Here is a 12,947-nt window from a genome sequence, read left to right on the forward strand (position 1 = left end):
TAGTAGAGGGAATTTTATTGTCTTCCACACACATAGGTAATTGTATATATACACACATACGCACTGTAGTACATACATGGGAGGACAACGAAAGGTGCGATAATCTCCCTAACTAGCAACAATCACATATTAATAGTCATTCCGTGTTCATCAATACCCACAGAACACAAGCTCAAGAGGAGTTACAATGAGAAACTTAATGACAGATGATAAATCTTATATGGCAATACACTTCCTCATGATTCGAGGTACGTAACAAAGGGGGGAGGGGTTAGTATGGCAAAGCTGGCATAACAAGCCTGCCGTCCCGAACGACGAAGAAACGGGTGTACCAGCGCTGCAGAAACCGCGCCTCTCCATCTCTGTCCAGTTGATCAGAGAGATACTTCTACCACCCAGTGCGCTTCCATCGAGCGGCCGTGATTACACAATAGAAGACGCAGTCTCTGCAGCGCTGGGTACATGACCCTGGCTGGTTGTCTGCGGACTTCTTTAAAGCGTCAAAAAGCAGAACACACGTCAACTTCTTTTTCGGCAAATATTCCTAAAGTAATCTTCATTTGTGAACAGCATGCTATTGTAGGTTAGGTATGATTTTCTTTGTAGTCAGTATTTTTTCCGTACTTCTTACCACCAATTACTTTACACTTTCTTCTCATCTTCCCTTTGCACAGTGCAAAGCAACAGGCCAGATATTCAAATTTCTGACCAACCTCTCTGCCTTTCCAATCAATAAACACATCTATCTTGTTCTGTAGCCATGTTACGGCTTATAACAGGACATAATGTACAATTTTCTTCCTGCTTTCGGATCAGTGTCGCTACATCTCTTCTTGCAGCATTCACACGTGTCTACTTCTTTTACGCTATATTCCTTTGCGACCACACTACTGGAGTTGATTATTCAAGCAGTACTAAATTTGATGAGCCTGCCTGTTGTGTTGGTTTGGTTTTAGACAAAGGCTGTGACACTCATGATTATAAAAAAGCTTTGCGTGCGCAGTTGATGAAAATGCGCCCCACCTATTATGAATATATGATTTCTGTTACTTTATGAGTACTAGAATATTCTCAAACGAACTGAAGGTACATCCCGGTTATTATTGATGTAAGGTTGCCGTCTTTTTTTTTTTTTCTTCGATGTGAGCGAGTACCAAGACATTGTCAAATTGATAATAGATACAGTCCAGACTCGGTATGCTTGACACAAGCGAAAACACAGCGGGAATTTGGAGACACGGTTTAAGGGCGTTATAGCTATATCCATCAGGAGCAATTGTGAGATGGCTACTTTAAACCCGACGCAAGAGCCAGCACTGCTTCAGAGCCAAGCCCTCCATTGTCCCTCGGTATTGCCGCGAAGCTTTGTTCGGTTAGTTCGCGATCAGTGCCACCGGGACGTGACTCTATCAATTTCTTTGTCACACAAGATGCGACGAGATTTGTCTCGAATATTTCACAACCACACGTGACCGCTTCCACAGTGTTCCAGATCGTTCCAGTTGTCATCAGTGGATTTTTCTCTTACGTTTTCTTGCCAGCGCGCTGCCGAAAGCAGCTGGAATTCTTTAGTTCAACGACCTCCGAGCACGTTCGCTGCGTATCGCCTTCGCCGAGTTGTACAGTCGTGAGCAAAAGTGGAGAGACCACGCTAACTGCTACGATTGCTTTTTTGATGTATAAAAAGATGTGCCAGAGAAAATTGCTTGGGCAAGGAGGCAAGTATGTTATGCATGATACCTAATGCACTTCTCAGAAATAACTGTTTCACTGTCAGAAAAAGCTGGCGGGCAGTTTTCTCAAAGCGCATGGTCTCTTCACTTTCGCTCACGACTGTACATATCTCTATGGGCGCCCACGTTAGACCAATAAGTTTTTTTTTTTTTTTTTTTTCAGAAAGCTTTGCGTCTTATTCTTGACTGCATGCTGTACTGCCGTCACGACTACGGTACAACTGGGGAAGCTGCTGGATGACACAAGAACCGAGGCTGCGGGCTCGGGCATCGTCGACGTTAAGTCTTGCTTCCGAGGTCGAGAGAAGTTCATTAGTAGGCTCTGTTCAAGTGGAAATCCTTGAATTCAGTGTCTGGCTCACTGGGCTGTAGACAAGTCCTCCGGGGTACCCCTTGTGCTTGCGGTTATGACTTGTAGAGTCACAAACTGAATGGCAGCCCCTCCTCCAGAGGTCACGTATTAGTGATGGAAATGAGCCTTAACTAGTGCATTATTTGTCTGTTGTCGTCGTCAACTTTTTTCGTGCCTGTAATAGCGTCAAAGAATTTATTGCTATTACAGGGGTACCCCACGTTCCGTGGCGGTCTTACTGACCAGTGCTGATCATTGTAAAAAGCGCCGCTCCCGTTTTTGAAATGATGTTTCATAGCCTCGAGATGCCCCCAATTCTGTCCTTTGACAGCCTAGTTCAAAGGCAGGAAGCTTTTTGAAATATTGGAAGACTAATGACGGAACGCTTGTCCGAGCCGCGGAGCTCGACTAAATGCAACATAAATGTGGACATCGTAGAGCAGGAGATAGACCTGTATCACTCTGGTAGAAAACGATAACAAAAAAAAACAAACTTATTTTGGGCTCTCTATCTCTTAAAATGGAGCACAAACTACCACTCTCGGAGCGCACCTGTGAAAAAGCAATTGACATCTGCGAAAATACCAAATGCTTTTGTAAAACCAGTTTATTGCAAACTTAAGAGCCAGTGAAAAATTAATGAATGTGGCATTATGGTTTGCTTTAGAGCACACTTTGACTAAAGAGCCAGCATTCAGATCCTGTAAAAAGCCAGTTCAAAGTCTTCTTATTCAAAATATTTTCGACGCTGGAGACACAGTCACTTCAGCGTTATAAACGATGCTCATTGGCGTTTATCGATGACTCCCTAACCCGATGTTTATAAAGACGCAGGGAAAAAAGCAGCCTGCTGTAGGATCAGGCTGGGTGAGCGGTCGCTGCTTTTAACGCATTGGCGACTCGGAGGCGCGGCGGTTCTCCTCTGCCTACGAGGTTACAGGGCCTACAACACCACTGCTGGCCATCTCATCGACCACCGCAGCGACAGCATGGCCTCAATGAGTCGTCTCGGTGATCGCCCAGTTGCTTAGATCGATACCCTCTGAACTTTCCTTATCCAATTCCTTAGGTTGTGACTCTTTCTTTGATACAATAATTTTGAATTAGCAACCGGCCATAATTTATCATAACACATAACTAGCGTCGCTTTCTTTCCACTCGGATTGTTCCTCCAGCGTATCAATGTTAGCTGGGATGAAATAGACAATAGAGAGCGAGCTTTCCCATGCGAGGAGCTCTTCTCAAAAAAGAAGATTGTAAATAATCAAAGAATAGAAAAGGAAGGTCGGGTGCGTACTGCTAGAAATGCTAAAATTAAAACTGGCTCCACAGGAGTGGTGCATTCAGTAATTAAATACGCGAATAAAGGAAGAAGTTCCGCGAAACCAGTTTGTCGCTAAATGGTTGGATGAAGCATGAAACGTGAAGTGCTAAGAGGGCCCTAGAGCTTTTTTCTTATTTCGAAAACTTGCCGTAAGGCATTCTATAGGAAACCGTGTAAAGCACTTTCTTTCAGGAGCGGAAGGAGGCTCTTGCTTGAAACGTATCTTCTTGAAGTAATTGTCGCGCTGCGGTGGCTCAGTGGTTGTGACACTCGACTGCTTTGCTTTGACACCGGGTTCGATATCGGCCGCTACAGCCGCGTTTCTACGAGGTGAGGTGAAAAGCAAGGCAGTCGTGTACTGTGCAGTGTCAGTGCACGTTCAAAAACCAGAGGTGTCGAAATTATAGGGACACTTCTACTACAGTTTCCATCATAATCTGTGTCGCGTACGGATGCTAAGCCCCATAAAGCAACGCCGTGTTGTGCGTGCTTTTGCGGGTTAATGTTTTGTAAAAGGTAAGTTTTTGATTAAAAATGGACCTGTTGTTTTAAGGCGAAAACCTTTCTAGATTTGTGCGCGAGGTCTGTGCGCGAGATCAGTCACATTCCGCGAGATTCCACGATATTAGCTGTTGTGTGGCGTTCCTGCCATCTGCAATGCCACACTTGAACGTGCACCAAGCGTCGAAACTCACACTTGCCGGAGAAGTGTGACAGATATTGTGCCTTTCCTTTCCTCCGAGCCAGCTATATTCATATGTAGCACTGCGACGAACGCCGATAAATGACAAACGATAAGAGGTAAATGATAGGAGAGCAAGGGTAGGCTTTCGCCATTCTCCTCTTAAGAGACATCTAAGAGAAAATGTAATTTTTATTTTATTCATTTCATTCAGCACTCTCCTGAGCTACTAGGTGAGCTTGATAAGAGGCAAAAACACTGCGTATGACAGTTGATCGAAAAAGAAAGCATGACCAAATAATTTCAGAGCGACGTGATGACTGATTTTTCGTTTCAGCCAGATCTTGTTTTGGTTCCCAATGCGCAATAATATTATTTTGAATAATAATGATAAAAATAATAATTATTTTGAATTCGCTCTAATACACTAAACAAGCGTTCTTTCGCATCATGTTATGGAGGGAAGCGGCGTATACGAAGACTGTAAAGCTGGAGTGGTTTCGGTTCAGGCAGTCTTTAATTCAACAACTGCGCTGCTTGAAAGATGATTGAAATAAATGCAGTAAAGCAAGCGCGCCATATTTTGCCCATTAAACTTTATATAATTTATCCTGTTATTTCTGCAAGTTCTATCTTTTCCTGCACGGCCAAAAACTCGGGTCAAATGAAGTAAGCAAGACGTCCAGAACGTCCATTATTAATTTAAACAGCGCTTGTACTGTGGCTTCCTTTTATCTTGTCCTGTGTCTTCTGGTTCGCGCTGTTTAAATTTATAATGGATGTTTACCAACTCGCCCAACAAAGTATCTTGGTACGTCCAGAACGGTTCACTCAAGATCTGTATTCGGAAGCTGTATTCAGAAATATGGTTCAGAGAATGATTTAAACAGTTCTGAGGGAACGTGTTTATAGTGACTGCTGTCACAACAAACAGCCGGAAGAAACTCTAGTCTTGAGGGTAGATATCCGGAAGTCAAATTTACCGCAGCTCTGCTAGTACACGTGATCATGACGATCCACGCATACACGCGAGAGCTGATCATTGCAAGCTGACAGCAACCCAACGCAGGGCTCAGCGAGTCACGGTGCGAAAAACGAATGCTGTAAGAACCAAACTGCATTCTCCCTTGTAATCTCTTCTCTTTTAACGCAAGTGAAACTGAGAGGCGTGTTTTGGAGCGATGAAGACAAATACACTCGCGCTACGATGTGCACACTCTGATTATTACGTTAGGTTCGCTACGATTGTTTTTACCTAGAAAACCTTGGACACAGTCGTAAAGTGAGCCCAAGTGATTTCTCCAACGCGCACAACGCTTACAGTATTACGAGACGTTCAAAGTGACAGATTGCGTGACAGGTTGCAATCGGTAACGGCGCAACATGCTACGCTGCTACCTTCCTTGTTTTCCACTCATGACGAAATAACCGGTCTCGAAGACCGCTGTTTACGTAACTGCGTCAAGAAACCGGCAGCGCGGCGGCAACAAAACCATCCTTTTCCCATGAAACATGCCGAAAAAGCAGCTTCGAGATGTGGCCATATCCGGCCCAGAATTGCGCGCACCGTACGGCATCAAGAGCTCGGATTCGCGTGTATATAGGAATGATGGCGAACGAAGCGCCACTATCTTCGCGCACCGCATTCAAAAGTTTTCTTGCGGCCGAGTACGGTGGCCGCCACAGAGAAGACAAATGCGAGACCCGCTACCCACGGAGGCGTGTCGGTCACGCTGTGAGCCCGCTCTGTTCTGGACCGTTCCCATTGTTCATGTTGCCCGCATGGTGACTTCGCTCCTGCTGCTACTGTTGCGAACCATTGTGCCACGGTCTCCGAAACAGCTCATAAGAATGTTTATGAACTACGGTGCTTCTTTTCGTCTTTCAGTCGAACCCACGTTTAAGTCTTGTTTTGCTAAAAAAAAAGAAGCTCATCCGGAGATGTTGAAGTCAAAACCTTTTGCTACTTTTCCTGCTACATTTCTTGCGTATTTGTTTTTGTTTTTTTTTTTTGCACCAATCAGTAGGAACAGCGGAAATAACTTTTGAAAGGAAGTCGTAGTTGGAAAAAAAAAAATATGAGGACTAACAAGTATATCTGTCCATAGCTCTAATTGAATGGATAATATGAAGAACGTAAATAAGGTTTTTATTATTTTGTTTTGGTCATAGTGTGGGCAGGGGTGTTGAAACTCTTGCTCAGTTCCACGTTTACGACGGATTCCTTACAGCAGCTCACTGCGCTCATTTCCTTTCTTTTTCCGCTACGCTGCGCCCAAGGATGCGGGATGGAATCTTAGCCGTGGCGGCCGCTCTTCGAATGAGGCGAAAAGCAAGGCGCCCGTGTGCTATGCGATGTCAGTGCACGCTAAAAAGTTCCAGGGGGCCGAAATTTCCACAGCTCTCCACTACAGCGATAGCCCGAGTCGCTTCGGGACGTTAAAACCCACAAAACAAGCCTTTTTTTTTTTTTCACTTATATCTCTAGGACTTACAAGGAAAACTGGTCCTTTATAAGCAGTGACAATTCTACTAAAAAACAGCGCACATATAACACACACAAAAAACAAAAACGCAGAGAGAAGAAGGACGGAAAAGAGCGCACTAGCAACTGATGCGGGGCCGAAGAAACACCTTTCAGTCAGTGAGCATGCACTAGGAAATTTAGCAGTGTCAACATCATAAAAACCTTATTTCCCCACTCAATTACCATACAGCGCGCACTGCTTCTGTTTTTAGCTTGCTGTTAATGTTTACTTATTTAGCAGCATTGTAGCAATAAGGGCAATACGGGTATACAATTTAATTTTCTGAAAAAGTCAGATTTTTAGAAATGTATAGTTTATTCGCACCTACCTTATTTTAGTATGTCCTTATTAAATTGTTTTATATGTCTTTTAAGTATATTAACGCAGATATACCGAAATTTCTTGGAAACTTTTTCTCAAGTAAAGGCGGCGTTTGCCTAATGCACGACCAATTTTAACGTGGAAAAGGGAGAACTATAAGTTTCCGTCTCGCCCTCTAAGCGCGGATGGAGCTTAATTTGTATTTTCTGCAAGCCACCGCACCATAATTCCGTACATCGGTTGCGGCCTACATCACAACTTCCCACTCGCGCGGCCTCACATTGCACTCGGACCGGCAGGACAAAATCTTAGTCTCCGGCGCAAATTGCGCTAATCCTGTGAAGCTCTCACCTACATCCCACTAACGAAAAAAGATGACGTCCATTCCAGACTCTTCCTGGGCGGAGCTGCCCCGTTACCTCGGGATAATCGAATCACCAATGCCGCCTTGCATGTTGCATCGTCATAACGACCGCGGCATTGGACAGGCGATTCTGTCGCCTGGCTTTCCCTGTTACACGCAGGTAACGAAGACATGGTGCTGCGTCCGTTACGGTGTCGCATTCATTGCAGCGTGTCCTCCCGGTTTTGCTAAGTGGTGGTGCATACTACAGAGGACTGCAGATGTCCAGCGCGAAGTTGTCGCTATAGTATTACCGAAACTCATTCGCTAGTCCAGGAGGGTCCGAAAGATTTCTCCTTGAAAAGTGAATATATATTTTCCCGTCTTATATGTTCGGAGTCCTCTTAGTGTTACAGAGTAAATGACCTCGTATGGCTTGATTTTAATTTGTTTTCACCAGATTTTTTGAAGACTGTGCTGTTTATTACGTCTCTTTTGGCGAGATGATTTACTCTTTTGTTATTTATTATGAAAGGCATAATGGGGGGGGGGGGGGGGGGGTCAAGGCGAGTTATAATTCACCAAGCGCAGAAATCAAAAGGCAAGAAATATCATCAAAAGTTCTACAATTTTCCGGCTTTATATAAAGTAACCGGAGAGTAAAGGAAACAACAAAATAGCATACTTTTCTGGAGCGCCGCGGACAACTATTGCTGATTCGAAAATATAGGGAGTAGAGTTAGTTTTCATTTAGTAAATTGCTGCGCTCTCTTTCTTGCACAATATAAGCTTTAAAAAGGGGCTTAACACCAACAATATGACATGAAAGCGGTCCACTAACCGAAGTGCTCGGTTCTTTCTAACTCACTGTAGTGTATTTTTCGTCATTATTGAGCTATGCTTTAAAAATTAAGCCACCACGTTCTCATAATACAACGCGCATTCTTATACGCTGTACAATTTCGTCATCATATGAAGATGTAGTAAAATGAAAAGAGACTTTCAAGGCTTAGGGGTTGGCAGCTGCATTAATTGCAGCGCACTAGGCTCTAAGCTACCAAAACCGACATGACTTTCGCGAAAAGAAAGTAGAAAGAAGTGAAGAGCCCAGTGGGAGCAGCCAACTCACCTTGTCCGAACCAGGATACTTGTCTCGCTGCTGCCGCCGCTGCGCTTCGTTCGCGATCGGGGCTCCATTCCGGCAACCGCTCCGCTCGCGCCCATGCATCAGCTTCTGAAACAACAGTTTGGGCTTCTGTAAAAGTGCCACGCACGCAGCCCAGATCACTTTAAGCCAGAGGGAAATAACTTGCTCTCTATCGCATACACACTGAATAAAAAGTGCTATAACTACTCCCCCGTCCTCCACTCCTCTAAACCATGTCCCGAACTCTGGAATACGTTCTCTACCTAAAACTGCACGCGATAGTCGGAAATTCAACAGTGCAGCTGGAAATGACTCACTTATTTGTCGGTTGAGAGGCGTTGGTGATGTATCAAACCACGTGATCACTCAAAGATGATGTAACTAAAACAAAGCCCTTGATGTGTACTCAGAGGTTTGACATCATCACCCATGTATGGATTCGTGAAGTCATTATTGTAAGCCGCCACCTCTAACGAATTTTTGGTGGTCACGCCTCTAAATGCAATCACCCCCTAGAATGGGAGCTGCACAGACCATGGGTTCCAAAATGCGTAAGCATTCACAAGCAATATGGCAGCTTTCGTTCCTCCTATGAATAATTTTCAAAAATGAGATATGCTTTATTTCTTGAAAAATAAAACCCTCAGATAATTAAAAAAAAAAACGAGAAAATACGGTATGAGCAAAATAACCTTAGTATTTCAGTTCGCATAAAAAAATATACAATTATTCAATAACATAAACTGCGACCAAGCACTGCGCTGTAATAACACATTATCGTGACCATTTTGTGAGTATTGTGCTGCCGGACATTTGAGTATCATTGCCACCAAAGCGATAAGCTTGTCGATATCATTGAGGCGTGCAAGTTGCTTCGGTAGTTTGCCGATGTGTGGATTTCACTACAGTGCGCACCAAATGTGAGATAGGCGGTGGTAGGAAGAGACCGCCAGAGGTCGCTCCGATATAGCCCACTGCCCACTGCCTTGTACTGGAAGATGTCCTGGAATGATCTTGATGTCACCCAGACAACGCCGGCTATAGACTTCCTGCACTCCTCAGGCGCCGCCTCCATCGGCACTACATTCAGCGCCATCAGGGGCCACTTCTGCATCCCAAGTGGGATGGCGCCCCATTGAAATACATGTAAACAAATGTCTTAAAATCATTTTTATGATTTCACAGTGCGCATATCATGTCCTGTTTTCGCGAAGAAAGGCAAAGTACATATGAGAACAGATAGCATGAGCGTAAAACATCATTCCAAAGGCGAGTAAGTTTCAAAATACCCTGATACATGCGTGTATAAGTCAAACCCGGCGGCCGGCGGTAGACGAGTCCGCGACTCATTGAAGCGCACGATGAAGAAATTTTACAAACAATTTTGCTCGTATCATCTGATATTCATGTAGGCAGCCCTTAGTACACAGTTGTCGCGTGCTTTGAAGACTGCGACAAATATTCAAAGTTATTCCGAAGCTGCCTTTTTAAAACGGCACGATTGGTACATCCTGACAGGCGTTTTATTATCTGGCGCTTCTCTGAATCGCTGAAGCTACTACTGGACATTGACAAGCGGTCACGTGCGCTTCACTGTCCGAATAGTACAGTCGTTTAAACTAGGTAGAATAGTATACTGTACATGATAACTAGTTCTGAAGTGACATAAGAAGCGAAAAAAAAACTGGCGGTGCACTGTTGCAGACGATGTCCAGGGTCATCCACTTTCAGCTATAACACGGTCACTGCTTTCAAAGCAACATTACGTCTAACCCAGGTGCATATCGCAAAGCGATGCAAGCACAGAGGAAACCGGAAGTACTTCTTCATATGGACTGCCAGTTAGCTTTACTGTGCGGACAGGTCGGACGTAATGGCGCTTTGAAAGCAGTGACCATGTTATAGCTAGAAGTGGACGAGGCTGTTCCTGCTGCTTCCGAAGCCCGCGCGCAAGCCTCCTATGTTTCTTTCTTCTTTCTTTTTTATATGAGACGCGGTTCACGCCGTTCAGGGGCCTGACAAGTGTTTATTTTTTTCGTGGTGAAAACTTGACTAAACGCGTTAATGTTCGTGAATCGAGCCTCGTCTATGACAGGAGGGAACTTCTTACTAATTTTGAGAGTTAAGTAGCAGCGCCGTATGGCACCGGTCGAAGACAAATGACACGTGGCAAATGAAACAAATAGAGTAATATACTGAAATATTTCACTCTAAAGAAAACATGTAATTAAAAAAATTCTTTTACAGTTGTTTTATGACAACTATAAGCACATCTGTGATGAAAATAATTGCGCTGAAAAAATATAACAGGAGCCTACTCCTGATAATGATCGAGCGAGTTGAATTCAACGTTTTCGCAGTTCTGGCTCTCGTTTTATCGGTCGAAATACAATAACCGCTTTTGCAGCCAACAATACAGCATTTACCATTGCCACGTTTAGGAGCCATAGGTTCCCGAAAGAAGCTCTGTGACGAACTGCACAACTCATTGCCGCGCGCACGCCGAAATTCCGCCACTTATCCACTATGAAGGCCCAGGCTGCCCCCAGGGGCGCGCACGTCACTCGAGTTATATGCGCACGGAGCCTATAGTCGGGATTAGAAACCGTTTCAGCTTGAGCTTTAAAGAGCCGGGGAAAAATCGAGTGGTGCAGAGGCAGAGAATAGGACGGAAGGTGAAGCAGATATACAGGTATATAAAGGGTAAGGGATATACAGCACAAATAAATGTTTAACTCTGTCCGGATGTATGCTTTTCCGAGAAACTAAAAGTGAGTACTGGTTACCGCTCTTAGTGGCTGCTCATTCAGAGCATTGGAAAACGTTTCTTTAAATCCCCACAATTACGACAGGACAGCGCAGCGCTTGAGAGATAATTTGGTGCATTTGCATGCTTTACACTTCCCCAAGTCCCAGTTTTCATCGCTTCCACGGTGAATACCGGTAGTAATAGTAAGATTGAAAGTGTGAAATGTGCGTCGAGACACTTATTTAGGAGGCTGGGAATGGTGTAGCGACCTGCACAAATTTTGCGCACGAACTATAGTCACAGTGCATTTGCTTGCGTTTGCTTTGTTCAGCTTAATTTAATGTTGTTTTTTGTAATACGAAATTTGGCCTTTATAGGAACCAGCAGTAGTTGCTCTTTTTTTATCGCTGCATCACATTTCCTTACCCGCTGCTGTGGCTTAGTGGCTACGGCAATCGACTGCTGAGGACAAGGACGTGAAATCGAGCAGCTACTTTTCCATTGGCAGATTGACACTCTGGGTTCTATACCATACCATACCATACCATACCATACCATACCATACCATACCATACCATACCATACCATACCATACCATACCATACCATACCATACCATACCATACCATACCATACCATACCACACCACACCATACCATACAATACCATACCATACCATATCATGTCATAACATACCATACAGAACCCCATACCATACCATACCATACCATACCATATCATGTCATAACATACCATACAGAACACCATACCATACCATACCATACCATACCATACCATACCATACCATACCATACCATACCATACCATACCATAACATATAATAATATACCCAGCCATATGATACCATGCCGTGCCCCATAACATAACATAACATACCATACCACAACAACTCATACAAGTCTTTTTAATAAACCCTACCTATTAAAACCATACCATACCTTAATACGTTGTATGGGGAACTAGAAAACTCAATTTTCTTTTGTAAAGCGTGCTCTGCCACTACTACACCCAAACTCAGGAGAAGCCGAACCTGAAAATACCTGTAAGGAAGAAAATGGGAACGAGGGATACTTTCAAGAAAGAGGACAGCCGGAACGTCGCTGGTACATAGTCCCGTCAAATCAAAAAGAGAGCGGTACACACATTATTCAAGAGTAGGGATGGAATACAGTAAAGAACAAAATAGAAATTATGCCTTGTGTACGTACTGCCATGATAAAAGGGCGATGTGACTTGCGTTACATTCCTGGAACGTTTTGGCAAGGAAAAAAAAACGAATGCAATGTATAGATCAAGCAAATGGCAGGCGTAATAGATCTGCAAAGAAACAGTGTGAGTATACACATAAATTTAATAGATTTCTTACAGAAGGTGTGCATACATAGATACAAAGAGAGAGAGAGAGAGAAAGGGAGAGAAAACTGTTATACGAACGGGCTCAAATACGGCTGCACTGAGCTCTCCCCCTGAACTAAGTATTACATTACTGAGCCACCTTTTCGTGATCTGAAATCCGCAAGAAGAATATGGCTGACTAAAGAAAAAAAGCATTTTTTTCACCCTTTTCATCGATTTGTAACCACACTGCTGCGAAAAAAAAAATATTGTCAGTATGAGGCAGCGAAGTGCTTTCTGTGAAACGAAGTAACCCCTTTCCGAATATTCCCTGCGTCTTTGTGCACTTAGTTCTCATGGTGATATTACTGGGGGATGATGATGATGAAAACATTTATTGACATTGGCTTGGA

The 12,947-nt window shown here is 43.8% G+C and overlaps 1 protein-coding gene across 1 annotated transcript in view; it reads right to left on the bottom strand.

Moving 5' to 3' along the window:
- Nucleotides 1-12,947, bottom strand: part of LOC146190805 (uncharacterized) — a 91,755-nt gene that overhangs the window by 50,704 nt on the left and 28,104 nt on the right. Inside the window, exon 2 of the mRNA XM_084599843.1 lies at nucleotides 8,413-8,517. Within this exon, the coding sequence (XP_084455969.1) occupies nucleotides 8,413-8,517 (105 nt within the window). The remainder of the gene's footprint in view (nucleotides 1-8,412; nucleotides 8,518-12,947) is intronic.

This window comes from Amblyomma maculatum, chromosome 4, assembly GCF_055883805.1.
Source record: "Amblyomma maculatum isolate TAMU_Amacu chromosome 4, ASM5588380v1, whole genome shotgun sequence".
Lineage (NCBI taxonomy): Eukaryota > Metazoa > Arthropoda > Arachnida > Ixodida > Ixodidae > Amblyomma > Amblyomma maculatum.